The sequence below is a fragment of the Colius striatus genome, chromosome 1 (genome assembly GCF_028858725.1).
Source record: "Colius striatus isolate bColStr4 chromosome 1, bColStr4.1.hap1, whole genome shotgun sequence".
Lineage (NCBI taxonomy): Eukaryota > Metazoa > Chordata > Aves > Coliiformes > Coliidae > Colius > Colius striatus.
Window position 1 is genome coordinate 124,896,007 of NC_084759.1, and position 20,421 is coordinate 124,916,427.

At 40.6% G+C, this 20,421-nt stretch overlaps 1 protein-coding gene across 1 annotated transcript in view; it reads right to left on the minus strand.

Annotated features, from left to right (window-relative positions):
- CLCN1 (chloride voltage-gated channel 1) overlaps positions 1–20,421 on the minus strand; it is a 60,003-nt gene that overhangs the window by 4,147 nt on the left and 35,435 nt on the right. The window contains exons 10-22 of the mRNA XM_062009352.1: positions 19,594–19,672; positions 16,918–17,043; positions 14,121–14,205; positions 11,540–11,641; positions 11,132–11,216; positions 10,561–10,710; positions 5,716–5,785; positions 4,008–4,118; positions 3,670–3,883; positions 2,792–2,925; positions 2,074–2,300; positions 1,848–1,953; positions 406–488 (exon numbers count right to left, since the gene is read on the minus strand). Coding sequence (XP_061865336.1) covers positions 406–488; positions 1,848–1,953; positions 2,074–2,300; positions 2,792–2,925; positions 3,670–3,883; positions 4,008–4,118; positions 5,716–5,785; positions 10,561–10,710; positions 11,132–11,216; positions 11,540–11,641; positions 14,121–14,205; positions 16,918–17,043; positions 19,594–19,672 — 1,572 coding nt within the window. The remainder of the gene's footprint in view (positions 1–405; positions 489–1,847; positions 1,954–2,073; positions 2,301–2,791; positions 2,926–3,669; positions 3,884–4,007; positions 4,119–5,715; positions 5,786–10,560; positions 10,711–11,131; positions 11,217–11,539; positions 11,642–14,120; positions 14,206–16,917; positions 17,044–19,593; positions 19,673–20,421) is intronic.

The following is a 20,421-nucleotide window of genomic DNA, read 5'->3' on the forward strand; positions in this document are numbered from 1 at the left end:
TGTGTGAAATCCACCAACCCCGTGCAGTTATGTCAGATACCCAAGGGCATCTAACATGGCACAAGGCGAAAAGCGTTTTTTCAATTTTGTCTGTTTAAAATGTTGCCAAATGTAATAGAACAGGTTAGCCAAAACAGCATGATATTATTAATGGGGAATAGCATTAAGTTATTCACAGTGCTAATAGTAACCTTGACACCTGAGCACAGATGGCTCTTTATGAAGATGCACACTCCTTTACAGCCCCATTCTCCTTAAATAAAGTTCCCCACTGATACTGGCAGAGTTCGGGACCGTAAGCATGTGCATGCTTTGGCCAAACAAGGAATGGGCCGGAGTGGTAGGTTCCATTTCCAATGAGTACCCTTCACTCTTCAGAGTACTACTAGCGTCTCTAGCCCTAACCTGGACGACACTCTCGCTTTCAAGTGGACGGTGGTAATGGCACAAGAGCTGCTGTATCAGTTGCCTCAAACTCCTGAAATTGCCTGAAGGATGAAAACAAACACATTATGAGAGAAGAATATGTGGCAGACAAAAATACCCCATGTCCATCTCCTTGCCCAAGGCAGGGTGGGAAATAATAGGAGGGATATAGCAGATGATATATGACAGTGCTGAGCCGGTTACAATATAGCATTTAATTTGTAAAATGGTGTCTGGGAAAGAGGATGTGAGAATGTGGAAATTCAAAGACAAAATGTATCAACAGCTTGAAGGTGACAGGTACAGAGGGGTGAGGAGTAGGAAGGGGATTGTGCCAGCAGTGTAATGGTGGGAATCAAAAAGACTGCAGAACCATTCTCTGAGGCAGGACAGTCAGGAATTAAGCAAAGAAGAGGAAATTGGGTTTTGTGCTGTTGTGAACAAGGCTGTGGAGGAAAGTAGGTTGGAAACAATGACAGCTGTGAGCCAAACTGAAAGTTATGGCAGGGAAAGCCTTGTGAAGTCACCTCTGATCTACTTCCTCTTGATGCTCCTGGATCACTCCATACTAGCTTCACATAAAATGTCTCACACTGTCCATGTTTTGATGTGATCCTTTTTCTGCTTTGGAAAGCAAGGTCATATCACTGTACTGCCTTGGAAGCATGAAGTGCATTTTCCTATGCCTTAGAGGTTTAGTCATACGTGAGTGGTGTTAAGGAACCAGAATGGGCTATATGCTATATTACATGCTAACCTTTGGGTGCCAAAAAGCACAAACCAGAGCCTTTTCCTCTGTGTTCATTCTAAAGATTTGACTACACTTCTGTGCTTACTCACTCTCTGCGTATTTCAAGACACATAAAGGAAAAAAAAAACCTACCATACTGCATCACATTCATGTAATATATGGTTCAGAAGTGAGCTATGAGTACAGTCTTAGAAGTAAAGCTAATATAGGCTGGGGAAGCCCACAAAGAACACAATATGTTAGTATTTGTCCATTGTATTAATGTAGCTGAATCAGAGATGCATGTGCAAGGGAGGAGCTGTTCAGTTTTGAAGATGGCTGAGAAACAACCTAAAATACTCAAAAAGTCTAGTACAGTTCTTTAGCGCTCAGACTGCTTTTCCCAGAGAAATTCATTCATGAGGTGAAAGAGGCAGGAGATGGGACCTTCCATGCAGAGTGCGCCTACTTTTGCCATGCTCTCTGAGGAATCACAAACAGCAGATATTTCCAGGTGTGTTACACTAATGTTGAGGTGCATTAACAAAATACCTTTAATACAGGAACAGCAGAGAACGCCCCTTCTCTCACGCCCTGGGAAATCAGCACCTCACATAGGCATGCACACACAGCACGAAAGCTTCCATGAGCTCTCTAGGATGTGGCTGAGGCATACCAGGAGTTGTCATACCTGGGGGCTGTTCAGGCTCCAAAGTTTCAGATATTTTTTTAAGAGGACTTGGCAGGCCATTGGGCTCCTCTGGGTGACTGGGAGTGGGACTTGGGGTCTGTGGCAGCTGTTACAGAAGGAGACAAAATAAAGTCCACCCTGAGTCATTTCTTTCTCAGCCTTTCCAAGTGCCTTACTGCTTCTTAAGCAGTGTCTGTGTTGTGGTCTCTCTACTTCTCTCCCTCACCTGTCCCTTCTCATCTGTATCCTCATCCTCATCAATGTATGCAAAAGAGTCATGCTTCAGCTTTGGCAGGGCTGTCCACGGTCCCTTGCTGTGCCCATCGTAGGGTGCCTCAGACAGCTTCTGCTGCATTTGTCTGTTGAGGAGCCGTCGACGTTCTGGGCTTATCTGTTTCTGAAGGAGAGCCTGCAGTTCAGATCGCTCCACAGACCCCAGAAGGATCATGGTCTCTGTATAACACAGATCAGAGAAGCCATTAAGCCACTTCAAGGATTTGAATGTCCCCTGCTGCACACTGCCTCTTCCTCCTCAGACTTGTGCTATCTAGAGCTAAACCATTGACCAGCCCTGCTAAGTTTCTGCTAATACACTGTGGGGCTGTGGGATGCTCATCATGCCTGAGTTATGCCACTCTTGCACCACATTGGAAGCAAGCTCTTATGCAAGATCCCTCCCTGTTGTCACAGATCAGTTCACAGACTTCTCACACACCTCCCTTACCTGCTGTATCTGTTTCACTGCCCACACTCCAGCTTACCTGTCTGAGCAGCTGAAAGAGTCTTCATCCATAGTGGAAGATTTGGGGATATATATATATATATTTTTTTTTATGTAGTGGGTCACACCATCTCCTTCACTGCCCATTATTTGAAAGCTAGTTTATTTGGCTCCTTAAGCTGAGACAGTCTTCAGGAAGGACCAGTTTCTCCACATTGCTTACCTGGTGAGTCCACCAAAGGCAAAGTCTTAACAGTGGTATTTTGGAGTAGAGTTTGCAAGTCTCGGTATTTACAGTTGGAGGAGACAAATTTCACATCTTGGACCATAATGTCCTCAACAAAGATATTGTATTTGCTGTGAAATTACAGACAATAAGGGGAAGTGTTAAGCTATTAAAAATGTCTAGCAGTTAAATTCCTTAAAGAAATATAAAAATGACCCCTTCTTTAAAAAATGTTCTCAATGGAGTTGCTAAATAATGTTGTATGAGAGTAATCAGAAAGGACTTTCCAACAGGATCAACATAGATTGACTGGATTTTCAGTACAGTTATAGTCTACTCCATTACCCCTTACCATAAAAATACACACATACATATATATATATATGTATAGATGTTTTATACATATAGATACATAACTATGTATATTATATATACTAGAGAGAGAAGGACGCATATGAATAACTGAATTTTGTTTTAAGCAAAATAACAGAATAAAATGGCATTTCAAACATTTCCTGGAGAAAAAAAATGGAAATGAGACATTTGATTTTTAAATTTTTTAACTGAAGCTATTAGGCAGTATTAATGTCATTCCAGTAAGGTTGCAGATTATTCAAACCTGTGCTTTCAGTGAAAAAAAATAAGAGGAAGACTTTTCTCCATTTGTGTGTATGAACCCTAACTCTACTCCACCACTTTTTTTTTCTCACTGCAGGCCTATTCTGCCTTTTTATTTTCTTCATAGTACCATCACCTTTTCATGATCTAAATTTTAATGATCAAAATATGGTCAATAGAAATTCTTCCATAGTCTCATCCTCTTCTGCTTTATTTCTTTGCCACTAACCACCTCTACCTCTGTTTTATTACTATACCTCATGTGATTCCGGCCCAGGTCTGGCAGGTAGGGCAATTTCTTCACCTGAATGATGCTATCATAGAGGCTGGGCTGCAGACTCTGGGCCACCATGTTGGCAAGAATGACAGCCACCATCATGGGGAGGATGTGAGAGATCTGACCTGTCAGCTCGAAGCAGATCACAGCAGTGGAAACGGTGTGGCTCACTGCTCCAGTCAGAGCCGCTGCACCTTTCCCGGGCAAGGTGGAAAAGGAATAGTGAGACAAGATGACTGTCATGTAGAAACAACATGTCATGTTAACCAGTCATGGGGATGGAACCAGGTGAAGAAAAAGAAACACATGGAGACTCACCTATGACAGCATATCCTCCAGGTAAGATTTGATAAACAATACCATCAAAGAGGATCCCATTAGGAAAAAGTGATGCCATGATTTCTCCAATAAGACGCCCAAATGCAGCACCTGGAAAATACCACTGACAATTATGGAAAGAACATCTAAGGAACACCCAGTCTGTGCTGTGCAACTGTGCTAGGCAATCACTTGAATATTTTCTAACAGAAACAAAATAAAAACTTATATTAAAATGACACTGGGAACTAGAGAGTAGCTGTCAGTTGCAAAACGTAGAAGTTAGACTCCAAGAGGAGAAAAAGGAACTAAGACATATAAATACAGTTGACACCTCATTCTTCCATGTAAGCATACTGGGCACAGTGGTATTTGTGATTCCCAGGTAGGGGGAAATATTTTCAGAACTTGTACAATGTCAGTCCAGGCCCTGCACACACTCATTCTATTAGTATCCAAATACTAGAATCACAGCTTACAGAAATGTTTAGGTAGGAAGAGGTGTCTGGAAGTTTGATTCTGACACCTGCTCATGACAGGACTAAGTTCAAAATGAGATCAAGTCACTCAGGACCTTGTCCAGACAAGCTTTAAAAGTCACCAATGATGGAGATTCTCCACCCTCTCTGAGCACCTTAACCAAGGATACAACTTTTTCCTTACGTCCTATCAGAATTTCCCATGTTGCAACTTGTGCCTTCATATCTCCTATTTACTGTGTCTCTAAGAGGAGCCTTTCTATCCTCTCTATCCCAGGTAGAGGGTGGAGGCCACAGTTAGATTCCCACTTGCCTTTCTCTTCTGCAGGCTGAACAAGCCCAACTTCTTTGGGCTGTCCTTGTTTGGTTTTGGCTCCAGCTCACCAACAATCTCAGCGGCCTCCACTAGACTCATTGTGTTTGTATTGGCAGATATAAAATCTCTTGTATCAGCAGACATAAAACAGCACAATGTTTTGGAATTGTGTCCAAAATGCTGAATGCAGGGAAATGACCAATTCCTTTGCCTTGTTGGCTAGGCTTTTCCTAATATAGCCCTGGTTTTGGTTAGTCTTCATCACTGCAAGGGCACGCCACTGACGCATGTTCAGTGCCAGAACCCAGAGGTCCTTAGTGCACACTTAGTGCATCACTTTTTCATTTAAGACCTGTGCATACTTTAACACTGAAGTTAATGACCTTATGTACTTTAGTCTAACATAGGCTCTTTCTCTTAGCATTAGCATCATATTCCTTTTATTTTTTTAGTCCTGGAATTAAAAGCAGTCAAAAATCAATAAACTCTGGTATGTTACTATATTTCAGTCAGAAGAAATGAGTAAGTGTTGGGTTACATTGCAGGAAGAAAGTTTTGATGATATCTTTTCTAGTTGGCTTTCAGGGGCAAAGGAGCAACTACTACTAATTGTAGGATGAAAGGTTCTCTGTAAGTGAAGAGACAGACAATTAGAAGGCCATTATCTCAGCATGCCTCTCCACAGTGTGGATTTCTTTATGTAAAAGGACAGGGATTTCCTTCTCAGAGTTTAGACTTCGGGGGTTGGAAAATGACAGCAGGGACTCAGAGACTGATATGTGGACTGTAACTTGAGCTTGTCATAGACATAAAGTGATGACTTCTCATCCACTAGAAGAAACCTACTGGGTCAGTACACAATGTCACTTATCCTCTCCACCTATCAAAACTGCAACACAGAATTGAAACTCACCTATAACAAAAACAGGCATGAAGCCTCCACAGGGTATTGGCATCGTGATAGCAATTGCAGACATCCAGAACTAGAACAGAGGCAGAGGATGCAGTTGTTACTGAGAAATAGCAATAGCATTTGCTGCAGCCCCATTCTACTGCCCAGCCAGTGAATCCATGAGGAGACATGTTCTGTGGGATCTGGAAGTTTGGACAGAAAATGAAGGGGCTGTGGGATGTGAAAGGGAGCTGGAGAAACTCTGGCAACACACCAGCAGTGACACACAGAACCTCTGGTTGACTGCTGTGGTGGTAGAGAAGCTGAATCACCAGTGGATGGAAGAACATAAAAACCTTGCCTTGGATCTCAGAAGCTGATACTTCCTACTGCTCCAAACAACCTAGCTTTTCATAGAACAAGGCTGTCAAAACTTCCCAGACTCCAAATGATTTCAGTGCAAAGGGACCTCTGGAGCACTCCTAAATCCCTGCTCCAAGAATGGCTAATTCCTAAGTTAAATCAGGTTACTAAGGGCCTTATCCAGGTGAGTTACACACATCTTGAAGGACAGAGATTTCCCAGCTTTTCTGGACATTTGTGCCACTGCTGACCCACACTCAGGAAGAATTTTTTTTCTGAAGTCCAACTGTCATAAGTCTCCTTTATTCTAGCTTGTGTCTATCGTCTCTTGTCCTATCACTATGTTGTGCAAAATGATAAAATCCATCCTTCTATGGCTGAGCCTAATTGAAATGCAGACCTAGCCCAGCACATATATATTTCTGGAGGCAACAGCCTAATCTTACAAACACCTAAAATGCCAAGATGTTTATACTTCCTCAGGCAATATAAGATTTACACAGTTGAGGGAAACACTGAGAATGCTACTGATCACTGGGATCAGCCTTTGGAGCTGCAGAGGACTATCCTCAGACAGTCAGCTGAGCAGGTTGTTACAGGGTTCGTTTTTCTCGGGCTGGGCTACACGTGGTTAGTGGCACTGGGCCCTGCACTGATCCAGTGTCCCTTGCGAGGGAGATGAGGCCAGCTCAGACCACAGCAACAGCCGCAGCCCGGGATTAAAATGCCTCAAGAGCAAACCGAGTGAAGTCGAGTACAGGAGCGCGGCTGGTGAGTCATGCGGGAGAGAGGAGTCACTGTGAGCAGTTGGTGGGACAGACATCTGTGGTAGCAACCTGGGCAAAATGTGTTTTCAAGGAAATGTGGTGACCCAGACAGAGGTGTCTCAAACATGTAGGTGTTCAAGTCTCTGGCTGCAGAGAGTGCTGGGGTCTGGCACTCTTAACAGGAGTTGTCAAAGGCAACACCTGTGTTCAATGTGACCAGATGAATGACCTGCTTAACCTGGTGGCTGAACTCAAGGAGGAGGTGGAAAGACTCAGAAGCATCAGAGAGTGTGAGAGAGAGATAGAGTGGTGGACTGAGAATCTGCAGTCCCTGAGGTGTAAGCAACAATTCGAGCCTTCTCAAGAAGCACAGGATCCTCTACCATCTTCTAGCCAGTTCAACAGAGGGGATCAGTTGAGCACTCTGGATGTACATAAATCCATGGTCCCTGATGGGATGCACCCGCGGGTGCTGAGGGAGCTGGTGGAAGTCATTGCTGGACCACTGTCCATCATCTTCAGTAAGTCATGGAGAACAGGAGAGGTGCCTGAGCACTGGAGGAAAGAAATGTCACTCCAGTCTTCAGAAAGGGTAAGAAGGAGGAGCCAGGTAACTACAGACTGGTCAGCCTCACTGCCATCCCTGGGAAGGTGATGGAACAACTTATCCTGGGTGCTGTCTCCAGGCATTTAAAGGACAAGAGGGTCATTGGGAGCAGTCAACATGGCTTTACCAAGGGGAAGTCATGTTTGACCAACCTGACAGCCTTTTATGAAGATGTAACCAGGTGGATAGATGGTGGTAGTGCAGTGGGTGTGGTTTGTCTTGATTTCAGTAAAGCATTTGACACTGTCTCCCACAGCATCCTTGCAGCAAAACTGAGACAGTGTGGGCTGGATAATCAGGTAGTGAGGTGGATTGTTAACTGGTTGACGGGAAGCAGGCAGAGAGTTCTGATCAATGGGGCAGGGTCTAGTTGGAGGCCTGTATCTAGTGGAGTCCCTCAGGGGTCAGTGCTGGGACCAGTATTGTTCAATATATTCATTAATGATCTTAATGAGGGAACAGAGGGCACTGTCAGCAAGTTTGCTGAGGATACTAAACTAGGGATAGTGGCTGACACACCAGAAGGCTGTGCTGCTGTTCAGTGAGACCTGGACAGGCTGGAGAGTTGGGCAGGGAGAAATCTAATGAAATTCAACAAGGGCAAGTGTAGAGTCTTGCATCTCTACAGAGACAGGCTGGGGAATGAACTGTTAGAGAGTAGTGTAGAGGAAAGGGACCTGGGGCTCCCGGTGGACAGCAGGATAAGCATGAGCCAGCAATGTGCCCTCATGGCCAAGAAGGCCAATGGCATCCTTGGGTATATTAGAAAATGTGGTATTAGTAGTTTGAGAGAGGTTCTCCTCCCCCTCTACTCTGCCCTTGTGAGACCACAACTGGGATCTTGTGTCCGGTCCTGGGCCCCTCAGTTCAAGAAAGACAGGGAGCTGCTGGAGAGAGTTCACCACAGGGTCACTAAGATGATTAAGGGAGGGGAGCATCTCCCTTATGAGGGAGCTGGGACTCTTCAGCTTGGAGAAGAGGAGACTGAGAGGTGACCTCATTAATGTGGGTGTCAGGAGGATGGAGCCAAGCTGTTCTCAATGTTGTCCAAGGGATGATATGACAAGGGGCAATGGGTACAAGCTGGAACATAAGAGGTTGCAAAGAAACATGAGGAAGAATTTCTTCAGTGTGAGGGTGAGGGAGCACTGGCATAGGCTGCCCAGATGGGTTGTTGAGTCTCCTCCTCTGGAGACATTCAAAACCCACCTGGACGAATTCCTGTGTGACCTGCTCTAGGTGGTCCTGCGCTGGCTGGAGGGCTGGACTAGATGATCTTTTGAGGTCCCTTCCAACCCTTAAGATTCTGTGATCTCAAAAGCTTGTACAAAGAAGTGTACTGACAAGATGTCCCTTGCTGTAGCAGTATCATCCATAGGAGAGATACAGCCATGGTCCAGCATATCAATAGCAGGGTGGGTTTTTTTCATATTTCAGGACTATATTTTCCTCAGGGTGGGCAGATCCTTCCTGGTGAGGAGGTGATGTCTCTGCTGACATTGTTGTAGTTGTAGGCAGATGTGATACTAATCTGTAGACAGTTTAGTGAGAGGAAATCCACCTAAGACAGCTTTTCTGCTATAACTCTCATAGTTGGCGTAAAAGGGAAAAAGAAGCAAAAATATAGTCTACCATTTAACAATGTCTGCTACAAAGTAACAAAAAGGCAGAACAGTATTTCTCAGCCCATGGTGGGAGAACATGCTGAGAGGATGAGTTGGACCATCAATTTGGTACTGTTTCTCTTCCTTCCAGAAGCCATTTGAATATTCCAGAGAAGTTTCTGGCTGGCTACAGAGGTCAGCAAACTGCAGAAGTGAAGTACTGCTAACTAAGCTCTGTCATTGTAGTACCAAACTCAGGCCAAATACAGCTGAGAAATGGGACAACTGTGCAGTGGAGAGTCAGGCCAAGTGTTTACCCAGAGTCAAAATAACAGTTTCTTTTTATGTGATCTATCCCAACTCTGAATACATCCCGGAGAAAATAAACAACTTGCAGCAGTTATCTAGTGAGTTGAGAAAGCCTGCAGTTAACAAGAAAAGGCTGATGAATCTAGTGTCTGAGAATGTAGTTCTTCTGAAAGAGAACAGATGGATTCAGGACTGATCAACCACCTAGTCCATCCCTCTTTTACTCAAGTAAATGAGCCCTTATCTGCTCAATTCACTGTAATCAGAATTATCACACAAGCAGAACCCTTAACTGCCTGTAAGAAATGTGATACGGTGTCTTACTTTAGATGGATTCAGCTGTGTCAATCAATCATCAATGTACATTCCTGATCCAAAAATGTTCAACTGATATTTCAAGGTGGCTTCAGCTTTTTTGCTTCTTTGCAACAACAACAACAACAAAATCACCATTTCTATGACATTTTTGCCTTTTTATGTTTTTTTTCCCCCTCTTAGGAAAACCACTTTCTTGCTATTTTCTTGGTATTTTGAACACTGGAATAGATTTTTTTTTCTTCTTTCAAATCTCTTCTCTTGCTCTGCCATGTCTCAGTTATGCAGCTGATCCTTTCAGAGGCTGAACAGTGGCAACTTCTACAGTCATGCCAACTGAGAACATTTTATCTCTTGTAGCTTTCTGAGATGTGAGCAAAACTGTTTTCAGCTGCACTTCTCCATCAAGTTATGGCACTGCCAACAAATCTTTGAGCCTCATACAGCTATAGATTGTGCTTTTGTATTCCTATATGCCCTCTATCTGTAGTCAGTAATATCAAGTAGACTGTATCAAACTTTATTTAGACTGAATATAAATCATCTGAGAGCTTTTTACTCATTTATTTTGGTGGAACTTCAGAAATCTTTCCTGACATAGCCCTCCCTACCAGCTACTACATATTAGGTACCAAAGGTCATTGAGCAGCATGCATGAGGATGATGACCTTGGGAGCAGTGAGGGAGATCATTATATTAAGGTCAGGAAACTATTCCCTAATAATGTTGGTAAACTTGCATTCAAGGTCAGCAAAATTTACACCAAAAAATATAAGAACCGACTGCAGCTGCAGTGCTTCATTTGATACCTGGCAATTCCTCCTTTGCAGTTCACACGATATTTTACAAAAGGTCAGGAACATTCATTCTGAGTGGAGAAGGGTGATCTAGGTTTTCCTACCTTCATGAGGAAGAAGAGCAGGATGATGATGAAGATGCTGACATTAGGATGGATCCAGGCAGCAGATTTTCCTAGTGCCTGGGGGTCCCCTCTGTATTTTACCCAGGTATTGTTATCAAAGAGAGTGCTGATGGCTTCCCGTGGCATCAACTAAAAAGCAAAATAAACCCAGGCATAATACATGAGATTAGACAAAGTAAATATTCTATCTCTGTTCAAACAAAGTGGAGAAGAGTTTTGCTTTGGTAACTGATAATTATAAGACTTAATTCACATTTTTAATCTTCAGGAAGAGAGATGGCACTTTACCGGAACTGACGAAATGATAACTACTTTTATACACAGGGTAACATCTTCCTTATTACTCATTTAGAAAAGTGAACCTTTTTCAAGTTTTGTGTGAAGGAGATAGCAGAGAATTTAAGTCTTGGAATATAGCCTCTCCTCTTCAACCCAAACTTCTCCAGTATCTTTCATTCGGTTTCCGTTTTATAAAGTTATTGAGGCACAAGGTAAGTAGAGACTGTTCTGCAGAATTGCATAGAGTTACACATATATATCTCACTCTCACCTCTCCTGCCATGAACTGCCCAAATCCGGGAGGGAAGGTCACAGTTGCTATAACAAAGGTTATAACCCCAGGGTATATAAGGCGGCTGAAAAGAAAGAAAAGTTAATTAAAATAAAACCTCACATCCTTTCCTTGTAGCACTATCACTTCAGGATTAGGAATGCTGTTTCTGTGAAAGCTCTCTGCACATCTGTATCCATTGCTTTACAATTCTGTTACTGACAATTTAATGCTCTGCTCCTCGGATCATAGAGAGTTCAACTGCCAGCAAAGCAATTTTTTCCCATTAGAATTAATGCAATAGGAGGGATGGAGAGAGAGAATACATGGACAATGTATATTTGTTGCTATTCAATGCCAGTAGGGTATAAAAATCTAGACTCTAAAGAAAGTATCAAGAGCACTCACTATTTGGTGAGAAACTGGCTCAGAGCCGTATGACGCCGGACACATAGGACCACTTGGCGATTGAGATAAACAAAAAATGCTCCAAGAAACCCAGAACATATCCTAGAATGGAGAAAAAGGAACAAAATCATACCAAACAACAGATAATACACAAACGATCAACCAGGAGAATGAGCTGAAGTATGTTTCAACTTCAGCTGTTAAGTGTTTTAAATGTCACCTAAAGGATTACTTGTATAGCAAGTCACTTGAAGATGTTGAGTTCCTGAGGAGAGAGATTATTTTAGATCTCTGTCACCCACACTGCCATTTTACCACTTAAAATTTTCTCCTGCTTAGAGGGGAAAATCAGCTATTAAAAAAAAAATCTCTAATCTATAAAAAAAGACTAAGAGATCTCATTGGGGGCTGGCAAAGAGCAACTGCACAAAGACCAATATTGTCACAACTTAGATTTCAGATGGGAAAAGAAAATAGTGAAAATTAAGAGAGTGTATATTAGATTCAGCAAAATTATAGACCTACATTAAATATCAAAAGTAACAGCAATTCCTGTGCCTGAAAAAAATTATGCAATTTCTATGATCCTAATCATTAGGCCTATATTCCTCATCTCCATAAAGTAGAAAGAGCAAGTACGGTTGTTTAAGGACTGGCCTTGATCCTTATGCTCCGTAGCTTAATGAAACCTGGATAAGTAGGACATAATGCTCAAAGTTGAAGCAAAAAAAAAGAGAGTGGAAAAAAAGTGCATTTAGAATTGGTAGGGAGAATTATTATTTTATTTGACAAATAATTAACCTACGGAATATTGAGGATAACATTTTTATTCTATTATTTAAAAAAGTATTGGAATTTTCCTTTTGTTATACATTGTACAGGCTTTTGCTAAATCTCATTCAGAGATTAATTTAGCTTACTTTAAAATCTGTATGTTGAAAAAATCCTTCTTGATCATTTAAAAATTTCATAGAAGCAAGTTTAAACTAAATACAAAGCAGCTCACAGACAAACATGTTCAATGAGCTTCTCTCAAATAGTTTGAGCCAGCACAGTTTAGTGGTACTGTTAAAATAGAAAAGCCCCTTAGGCAATATAAACCCAAGAGCTACACACTGAACTGAATTTATAATAGTTAATATTAAAAAATAGATCCCTCTGTTCTCACCTGTCAATTTGCCAATACAATGGAAGTGCTCTTCCTGTATATATTTTGCAAATTAATAGCATTTGACACAGAAAAACAAGATCTACTTGTTGATAGTGCTTGGGCTGTCTTAGTTCTTTTGTCCTGCCTGGAAATGAAGAAATATTTTGAATAGAAGGAGAGTTCAATTTTGAGACTTAAGAGAATTTGGACCATTCCAAGTGGCACCAGGACTTTACCAAAGACTATCCCAGTCTTTAGTCTTTTATAAAAAAAATACCACATAGGCATTTGAAAGCATTTCACAGTTGTCATATACTCCTTTCCTAGCCTATGTGCAGTATTGAAAAAAAAAAAAGCTCTGCCACCACTGTTCAAAACACAATGACAAGAAGTTTTGCATTCTATTAGCTGTAAATCATAAGAATTACCTTTCTTCTCACCAATCTAGATTCCCCTGAATTTAGCATGCAAGTCTATTTAAGGAGAAAATGAAAGTGAATGCATGTTATTAGGAGAAGCTCTTGCATATTCACAGGTTTTCAACATGTCTGGTGTCTTCAAATAATACCACTTGAGTTCATATTCAAGTAAATGAATATGGGGGCAGCATATTAAATGGAGCTGGAAAACCTCAAATATATTTCTGGTCTTGGATCCAGGTCTTGCAACAGAGTATTTACAACTCCAACACAGGTATTTTGTTCCTACAGTATATTCCCTTCACTACTACTCTGCAGTGATTTCCCTGGAGCCTCTCAAGCTCTAATCTAAGACTTTTTGTCACAGCATTTCCATACTATTTTTCTCTAGTATTTCCCAATTATCTTATACTTTTTCTTAAGTCCATTCTTTCACTTCCCAAATTTCTCCCCACAAATGAAACCAACTCAGATATCTCCATAATTAAAATAAAGCTGACACTCATCATAATAATTTATTTATTGTTCTCTCTGAATCCAATTACAGTTCAGTTACTCCTGCCACTGTGTCAAGCGTACCAGCCTCTCTTGAAAAGGATAACCATCCTGACCTTGTAAAAGGGAAAGTTCCATCTTAAATCTTTTGTCCTATTTTTGTCAAGTGAAAAGGCCATATTTTTTGAGTCAGGTCATTTGGGATGTCATCAAAACAATTGAAGAGCCATTCACTAAATCTATACCCAGAACTTTGAGCAATTTAGACTTGTGGGTTTTTTTTTTTTTTTCAGAACTTGAACAAAGCTTGATAATACCCTCTTTTCCTTTCTTACCCGTTGTGCTACATGGATACTATTTCTGAAGGAGGAATCCCAACCAGCAGAGACCTTATTTGTGACAACAAAAACATCTAAAATAAACTATATATAACAACAAATAACTGTTGTGTAAAATACTTCACAGTGCTCACATAATAATGTTTGTAGAGCAGGGAGTCAGGTTTCCACAAACTTACCCTATCACAGCAAATGCTGGCAGCTCTTGCAGATCAAAGGGGAAATCCATGCGAAAGTTGGTTCTGAACAGGGCTGTGATGGTAACTGTGAGAGAAGAAAAAGGTAGATGAAGAAAGTGAATAATGAGGTGAGAAGCTGAATGCCATAAAAGGTAGGTATAGGGAGAGAGGAACTAGTTCGTACATGCTCCCGTGTGGTTTCATGGCATTATATACAGTATTAGAGATTGGTAGACTGCTTTGATTTTAGTAGTGCCTATTTTTGAGCACTGGCAACCCTAGGATGCTAAATGGTATAGGTTGTTTTCAGAGAACATATAGACTTTTAAAGGAGTTTCTTTTCTTTCTTTTCTTCTACCATCCACTTTCTAGAAAACAAAACTAACCTCACTGACTGAAAACCCAAAGCAGGTTGTACTTAGATATCTGGAAAAGCTGTGTCATGCACAGTAGTGATTGCCTTATAGAAACAAAGCTCAGATCCTCTGATGTTATATCTGCAAAATTTTTTACTGGTACTAAAAGAATAAAAGTCTTAGAAATCAGAGATGGAAAAGCTCAGCTAAGCCTTGTCTTCTCCAGCTCACCTCTCCTAGTAGTGTTGTGCTGCAAAACTGAGTCAGATGTTGAAATCTGTTGTGCTTTTACCTGAAAGTACTTAATTGCGTGGAAAAAGTAAATATATGTATGCTAACAGGCAAAATACAAATGCAATCTAGTGCAGAGTGGAAATGCAGCTCAATGAGGATGGATATAAATACCAATTTGCCCTGAATGAAAGAATTATTTACACATTGAGGGAAGAAAAGAAGCAATGAAAATGTGGCATTATATGATAATTACAGGAGGTGTTAATTACTTGTTAACTGGTCAGATAGCACTGGGTTTAGAGCAATGATTTAATCAGATCTCTGTGGGTTACATTTCTTCAGATAGCTAAGCCCCTCTAACCACATGCTACTATCCAAAATGGAAAAATCTTACTCCCTGCCTCTTCATCTCCTTTCTTCTCTCCCAGGAGTACTGTCCTCCCCTCTTATTGGGCCCACTTTAACACGTCAGAGCCTCCACTGAGTTCTTCCACCTCATTAAAACCTGCCAGAAAATCTCTGTTTTTTTCCTGGACTAGTCTTCCACCAGGGAAGTCAATTGAATGGGTACAATGAAAAGGTAGAACAGTCAGGGATAGAAGATGGTGAAAAGCAGGATGTCCTCTTTCTTCTTAGATCAGTCCAAGAAAGTGATCATCTCAATCTAGTTTTAGGAAACTCGTGGTCCAAGCCACTAAATGACAGCACATTAAAAACTGTAGCAGGGCTCACTTTCAAAGAGTTTTGCCATGTGGTGGCAAAGATGACCAGAACAAAGGGAAATAGTCACAGTGCTTAGTCTGAGTTTTTCTAGGTTCCCTTTCTACTCTCACAAGACAGAAAGAGATTTCTGCAGAAAGATCCATCCCACCTATCCTCATCCTCTTTCCTGAGTGATGAAGCCATTCTGAAACTGAATGTCTAAACTCTTTTCTCTTCATTGGCTATAAACTCCACTAGTTTAGAGTAGCTGAACTCTGAAAGTTAAAAGAAGCAAAAAGAAATGAGAAAGTCTAATTAATGGAAAAGTCTACTTAAAAAAAGCTTTGAATTTTAGAATAGTGCTGAGCCATGCATAGAACTGATCAGAAGGAGCCAGAGGAAGGTAAAGTGTAAAACACTGTGGCAAATAAGGTACAGGCTCATCCCAAAGTAGAAGGGACAGTTATTAAGATGTTTCAGGATTAAGATAATTTCTATGATTTCTGAGATCAGCAAGAGAGCAAGATTAGATAAATTGAAGGACATGACATTATTTCTTGTCATCTGTCTTCAAATTTCTTTCCTCTGGAAAGAACAGATGTGTTCTTTATGACAGATCTGATGACTGAATACCCCTCAAGATAAGGCAATGTTTCACAAACTGAGATGTACTCACTTTCTACATTCACATAGAAAGTCTAGTCACTTTCTGTGTTCAAAAGAATATTCAAGCCAAATGATGTTTTAGAGCAAAAAAAGTCCAACCCTGTGAAGTCAAGAGAGACATAAATTACAGTAGTTTTAAGTAAGTGAACTGCCCACATGGAGCTCACATCAATTAAATAGGTCTAACTGTAAGAATAAAAGATAAAGCCACTATAAGCAAGGTTTACAAAGAAATGGCAGCCTTCTGCATCAACTGGAATTCCATTCCCGCAGTAGCTGAAGTGCTCTCCTGAACAAGCTTGTCCTGTGCCATTTCTGTCTGCACTTATGCTTTTCAGTTACTTGAGACAGTTGTTTGTGCAGCATCTGTAGTTAGACTCTACTAATCGTGTAGCCTCCTAATCATTTTATCATCTCAATTTTCTAGACCACTTGGTTTTTCTACTTCTAGTCAAGACATGACCAAAGCAGACTGTGGAATTTCCAGCAGATCACAGCAGCATACATAGTAGTGTGCATTACAGCTTCTGTGATGGGACATCTCTGTTTGCAGCCCTGACATTATGCTGAGTAGAGGCAAATTTCCCATCTCCGTGGCCCTCTTACTTGCCAAGGACTCATACTCAGTCATTTTTCAATCATATCCCCAGCAAGCCTAGAAGTGGAATGGATTATACACTTAATGACGTTTTTCTTTCTCTTTTCTATGCAAGTGCTGAAAGTCAAATCATGGCAGAAGTTTTGAACATCTTACAAAGTTATGGTTTCGAGGAAGATGGAAAATAATAAATCAATACAGAACTTTTGTAAAAAGAGAGTAAGAATAGCTCTTAGCTTACCTGCATCCTTGTTCCAAACAGCAAGGACTCGGAAAATGAAGGCACTAAAGGTAGCTGCAAAGAAACCTCTCCAATAATTGCTCACAGCAAAGTAAGTGGAAGTGACCTCAATGCTGAAAAGGACTCCTAGAAAGAGGTGGAAAGGAAACAAAGTTAAAATCAGACCTGTCATGTTAATAGTGTGAGAAATTTCTAGTCTTCTAGAGCAATGATCTCCACACTTCTTTGTTAGCGATCCCCTACCAATAGAAGATTTTTGAGCACATACACCCCCAACATATGGGTATTTATTTAAAAATTATACACATGTATTACTATACTAATATGTTGTGTAAAATATAAAATATACACAAAAATACAAAGTAAAAACAATGACATCAAGATGAAACACCGATTTTTTAAAAATTAATTTGTTTTATTTATTAATAGACAAAAATGATCTCAGCAAAATTATTTCTATTTTTCTTCATTTGACATATTACTATGTCTAATCTCGCTTTGACACTTGGTGATAGGGATACACACAGTGATTCAAAGGTCTCAAAAAGGTAAGTAGATCCAAATGCAAGAAATGCATCATAGACTGTGCTGACTAAATCATGGTACTATTTTTCCATCCATCACTTATACAAAGATTTTTGTTGAAATTTGGATAGTAAATTTCCATCTTTCTTGATGTCAATGAGTTGTTCTTGCAAACTGATCAGAAACTGATGAATTTTTGTATCTTTAATAAATGGGTTCAAAACCACTGAATGTCTTTATCTGAAAGCTTTTCAACAGCTTAGAAATTTCTGTTTCCAAGTGGTTTATGTGTACAGGTATGAGAGTTTTTGCAGGTGACACACATTGTATTTGGCAATAAATTCACAGAATGTCCACAAGTTTCTTTTGAAAAAGCAGTTGCTTTCTCACCCACTGTTAGAACATCACTTTCACCTTGAAGAGATACATGAAGGATGTTTATTTTTTAAAAAATAACTGCTGAGTAGCATGCTACTGACAGACATTTGTCACCACAGAAAAGATCAGTGAATTCAGAACATTTGTCTTTTTGTAAAAGAAAAATGTGTAACTAATCTTCAACAACTGTTTCAAATGCCCGTTGCCATGAGATAACCAGCAAATGTCTGTATGGTGCACAAGATTTTCATGGTCACTGCCCACCTCATTACAAAGTATTGTAAAGATTGTACCATTTCAAGATCTTGTTTTTATGAAATGAACCACATTGATGTCATCCTGTACCACTTTGTGCACGCCTGGCTCCCATTGCTACAATAGCTTGCCTAAGAACAATGCAGTGAACAATTTTCAGATGGGGTGCTATGTAACTTACCACACAACTCTTCTTAGTCAAAGCAGCTGCTCCACTGATTGTTACACTTGCACAGTTTTTCCATAAAATCTTTTTATTAAAGAAGTAATTTACTGCTGAGAATACATCTTCTCTGGTAGATCTTTTCTATACTGGTTCACAGAAAGTAGTTCATATATTTCAGTATTGAACAGCAAACATCTTAGGCTGAGATATGTTAGGAACATCTGTACTTCAATCTAGCTGCATAGCAAGCTTCTCACAGCATGTAATTTGTACTGCTACTTGTTTCTTCAGACCTTCAGTCATGTTTTCTATGAGCCTTCCAACAGTGTTTGCTGACAAAGGAATGCATTTTAGCTTGCCAACATACTTCTTTCTGCATATTACTGCAGCCCTTTTTACTATTTGAGGAAGAACAAATGTTTTCTCAGTGACTTGCGTCTCTTTGTCTTTTGCTGTGAAGCAAGAAGCCTCAAAGGAGGTTTCTAACCATCATTAAATTCAGTGGAAATTTGTGAAGTACTGGATCAAATATCATATAGCTCAGAACACCACTGAAAAAAACCTAGAGGTTTGTCTTTATGTTCAGAATGCTTAGCTTTTAAGTGTCTTGCTAATTCTGAAGGCTTCATAACATCATTAACTAACTTCTCAAAACACAGTATACAGTTAGGGTGAAGTTTGTCATTAACAATAGTAGATATAAATGCATATTTTAAAAAGCCTTTGATAATTTTGCTTTCTTTTTGGCTGACTGCTTGTCAGACTTGATTAGCTAGCCATTGCTTGTACCTTGTAATGTGGCTGATTAAGAGCCTGTAATAGGAGTAGGAAAAGTGGCAGTTCTGTCATTTTCTTGTTATTCATCTATATTCACATTATCTTGATTATCTTGTTCACATTATCTTGATTAATTATCTTCAATCCACAGTCTCTTTGTAGGAATCTTTTTAAGCCACTTGTTCATTTTATGAGAGTTTAGCTAATGCTATATAACATAAGCTATAAATCCATTTAAGTGGGCACACACTGATTGCAATGCATTGCTGAAAGGGAACAAATTTCCATATTTCCTGCCCACAGCCCAGTGGATCATCTTGCACAGCCCCTGGATTATGCACGCCTCAATTTGGTGACCACAGTTCTAGAGACCCTTCCTCTTTTGCCTCCAGAGGTCTAACAACACGTGGAAAGACTGTCAGAGATGCTGGGGAGGTTGTTTATGTGAAAGGTAAGCTTCATTGTTCAAAGTAGATGACAGATGAAAAATGGTGCAGGAAAGGGGGAGAGGAGAAGAGGACTAAGCAGGAGAGGATTTAGGTACCTGAGAAAAAGGAAACAGAACAGCCACTTGCCTCCAAGTGGTGTCCCAAAGCAGCAGCCGACACCAACAGCGCAACCCACAGTCAGGACATCTGTGTAATAATATGGCTGCTACTGGTGAAAGAGACAAGGAGAGACAGACAAACAAAATAGAAGGAAAGAAAGCAGAGAGTGAGTAATGGAGCTGGCAGGTTTGGCCACGTGCTATCATTTAGCTCTGTCACCGGTCTCAGAGTTATAGCTGTATTTATATTACTTCTCTCTTCTGAATGGTTTCAAAATACTCAAAAGACAAGACCTGGCACAAGACAGGCTTATACCTGGAATCACATCTTCAGGACACAAGGAGAAGGCAGCATCTCATCTTTAATTGCAACATGGACACTTCTGTCACTGCAGAAGAAATGTCCTGTGGGAAATCTTCCAGAGGGTGGAGGACACATAAGTATGTTTTAGTCCACAGATTTTACTTTGGGAGGGAATTTCAGGATGCATGTGAGCCAGAGGGTCCCGCAAAAAACCCACCCTGTGGGTCCTGAAATGTCTAAGAATGGTGAAGGGAGAGCAGACAGGTTTTATTTTATTTTGTCTAAATCCTAGGTGGTATATAATACAACAGTGTTAAAAGCCTGTGTATTTGCTACTTCCTACTATCACATGTTCTCAAAGTAGCCTGATAGATCTCCCACGAGAGTTTTGAGAAAGGGTGGTCATGTGTTACGGCGGGTGGCCTAGTGGCCAGGCTCAATTCTAAGGCCAGAAGACCATGAATTCCTGTTTACTTGAACAGTGTTAGACTAAGCCTCAACCAAAAAGTATCTCCTCTCTATCTCTGCATAACCCAACAGAAAAAAGGCTAC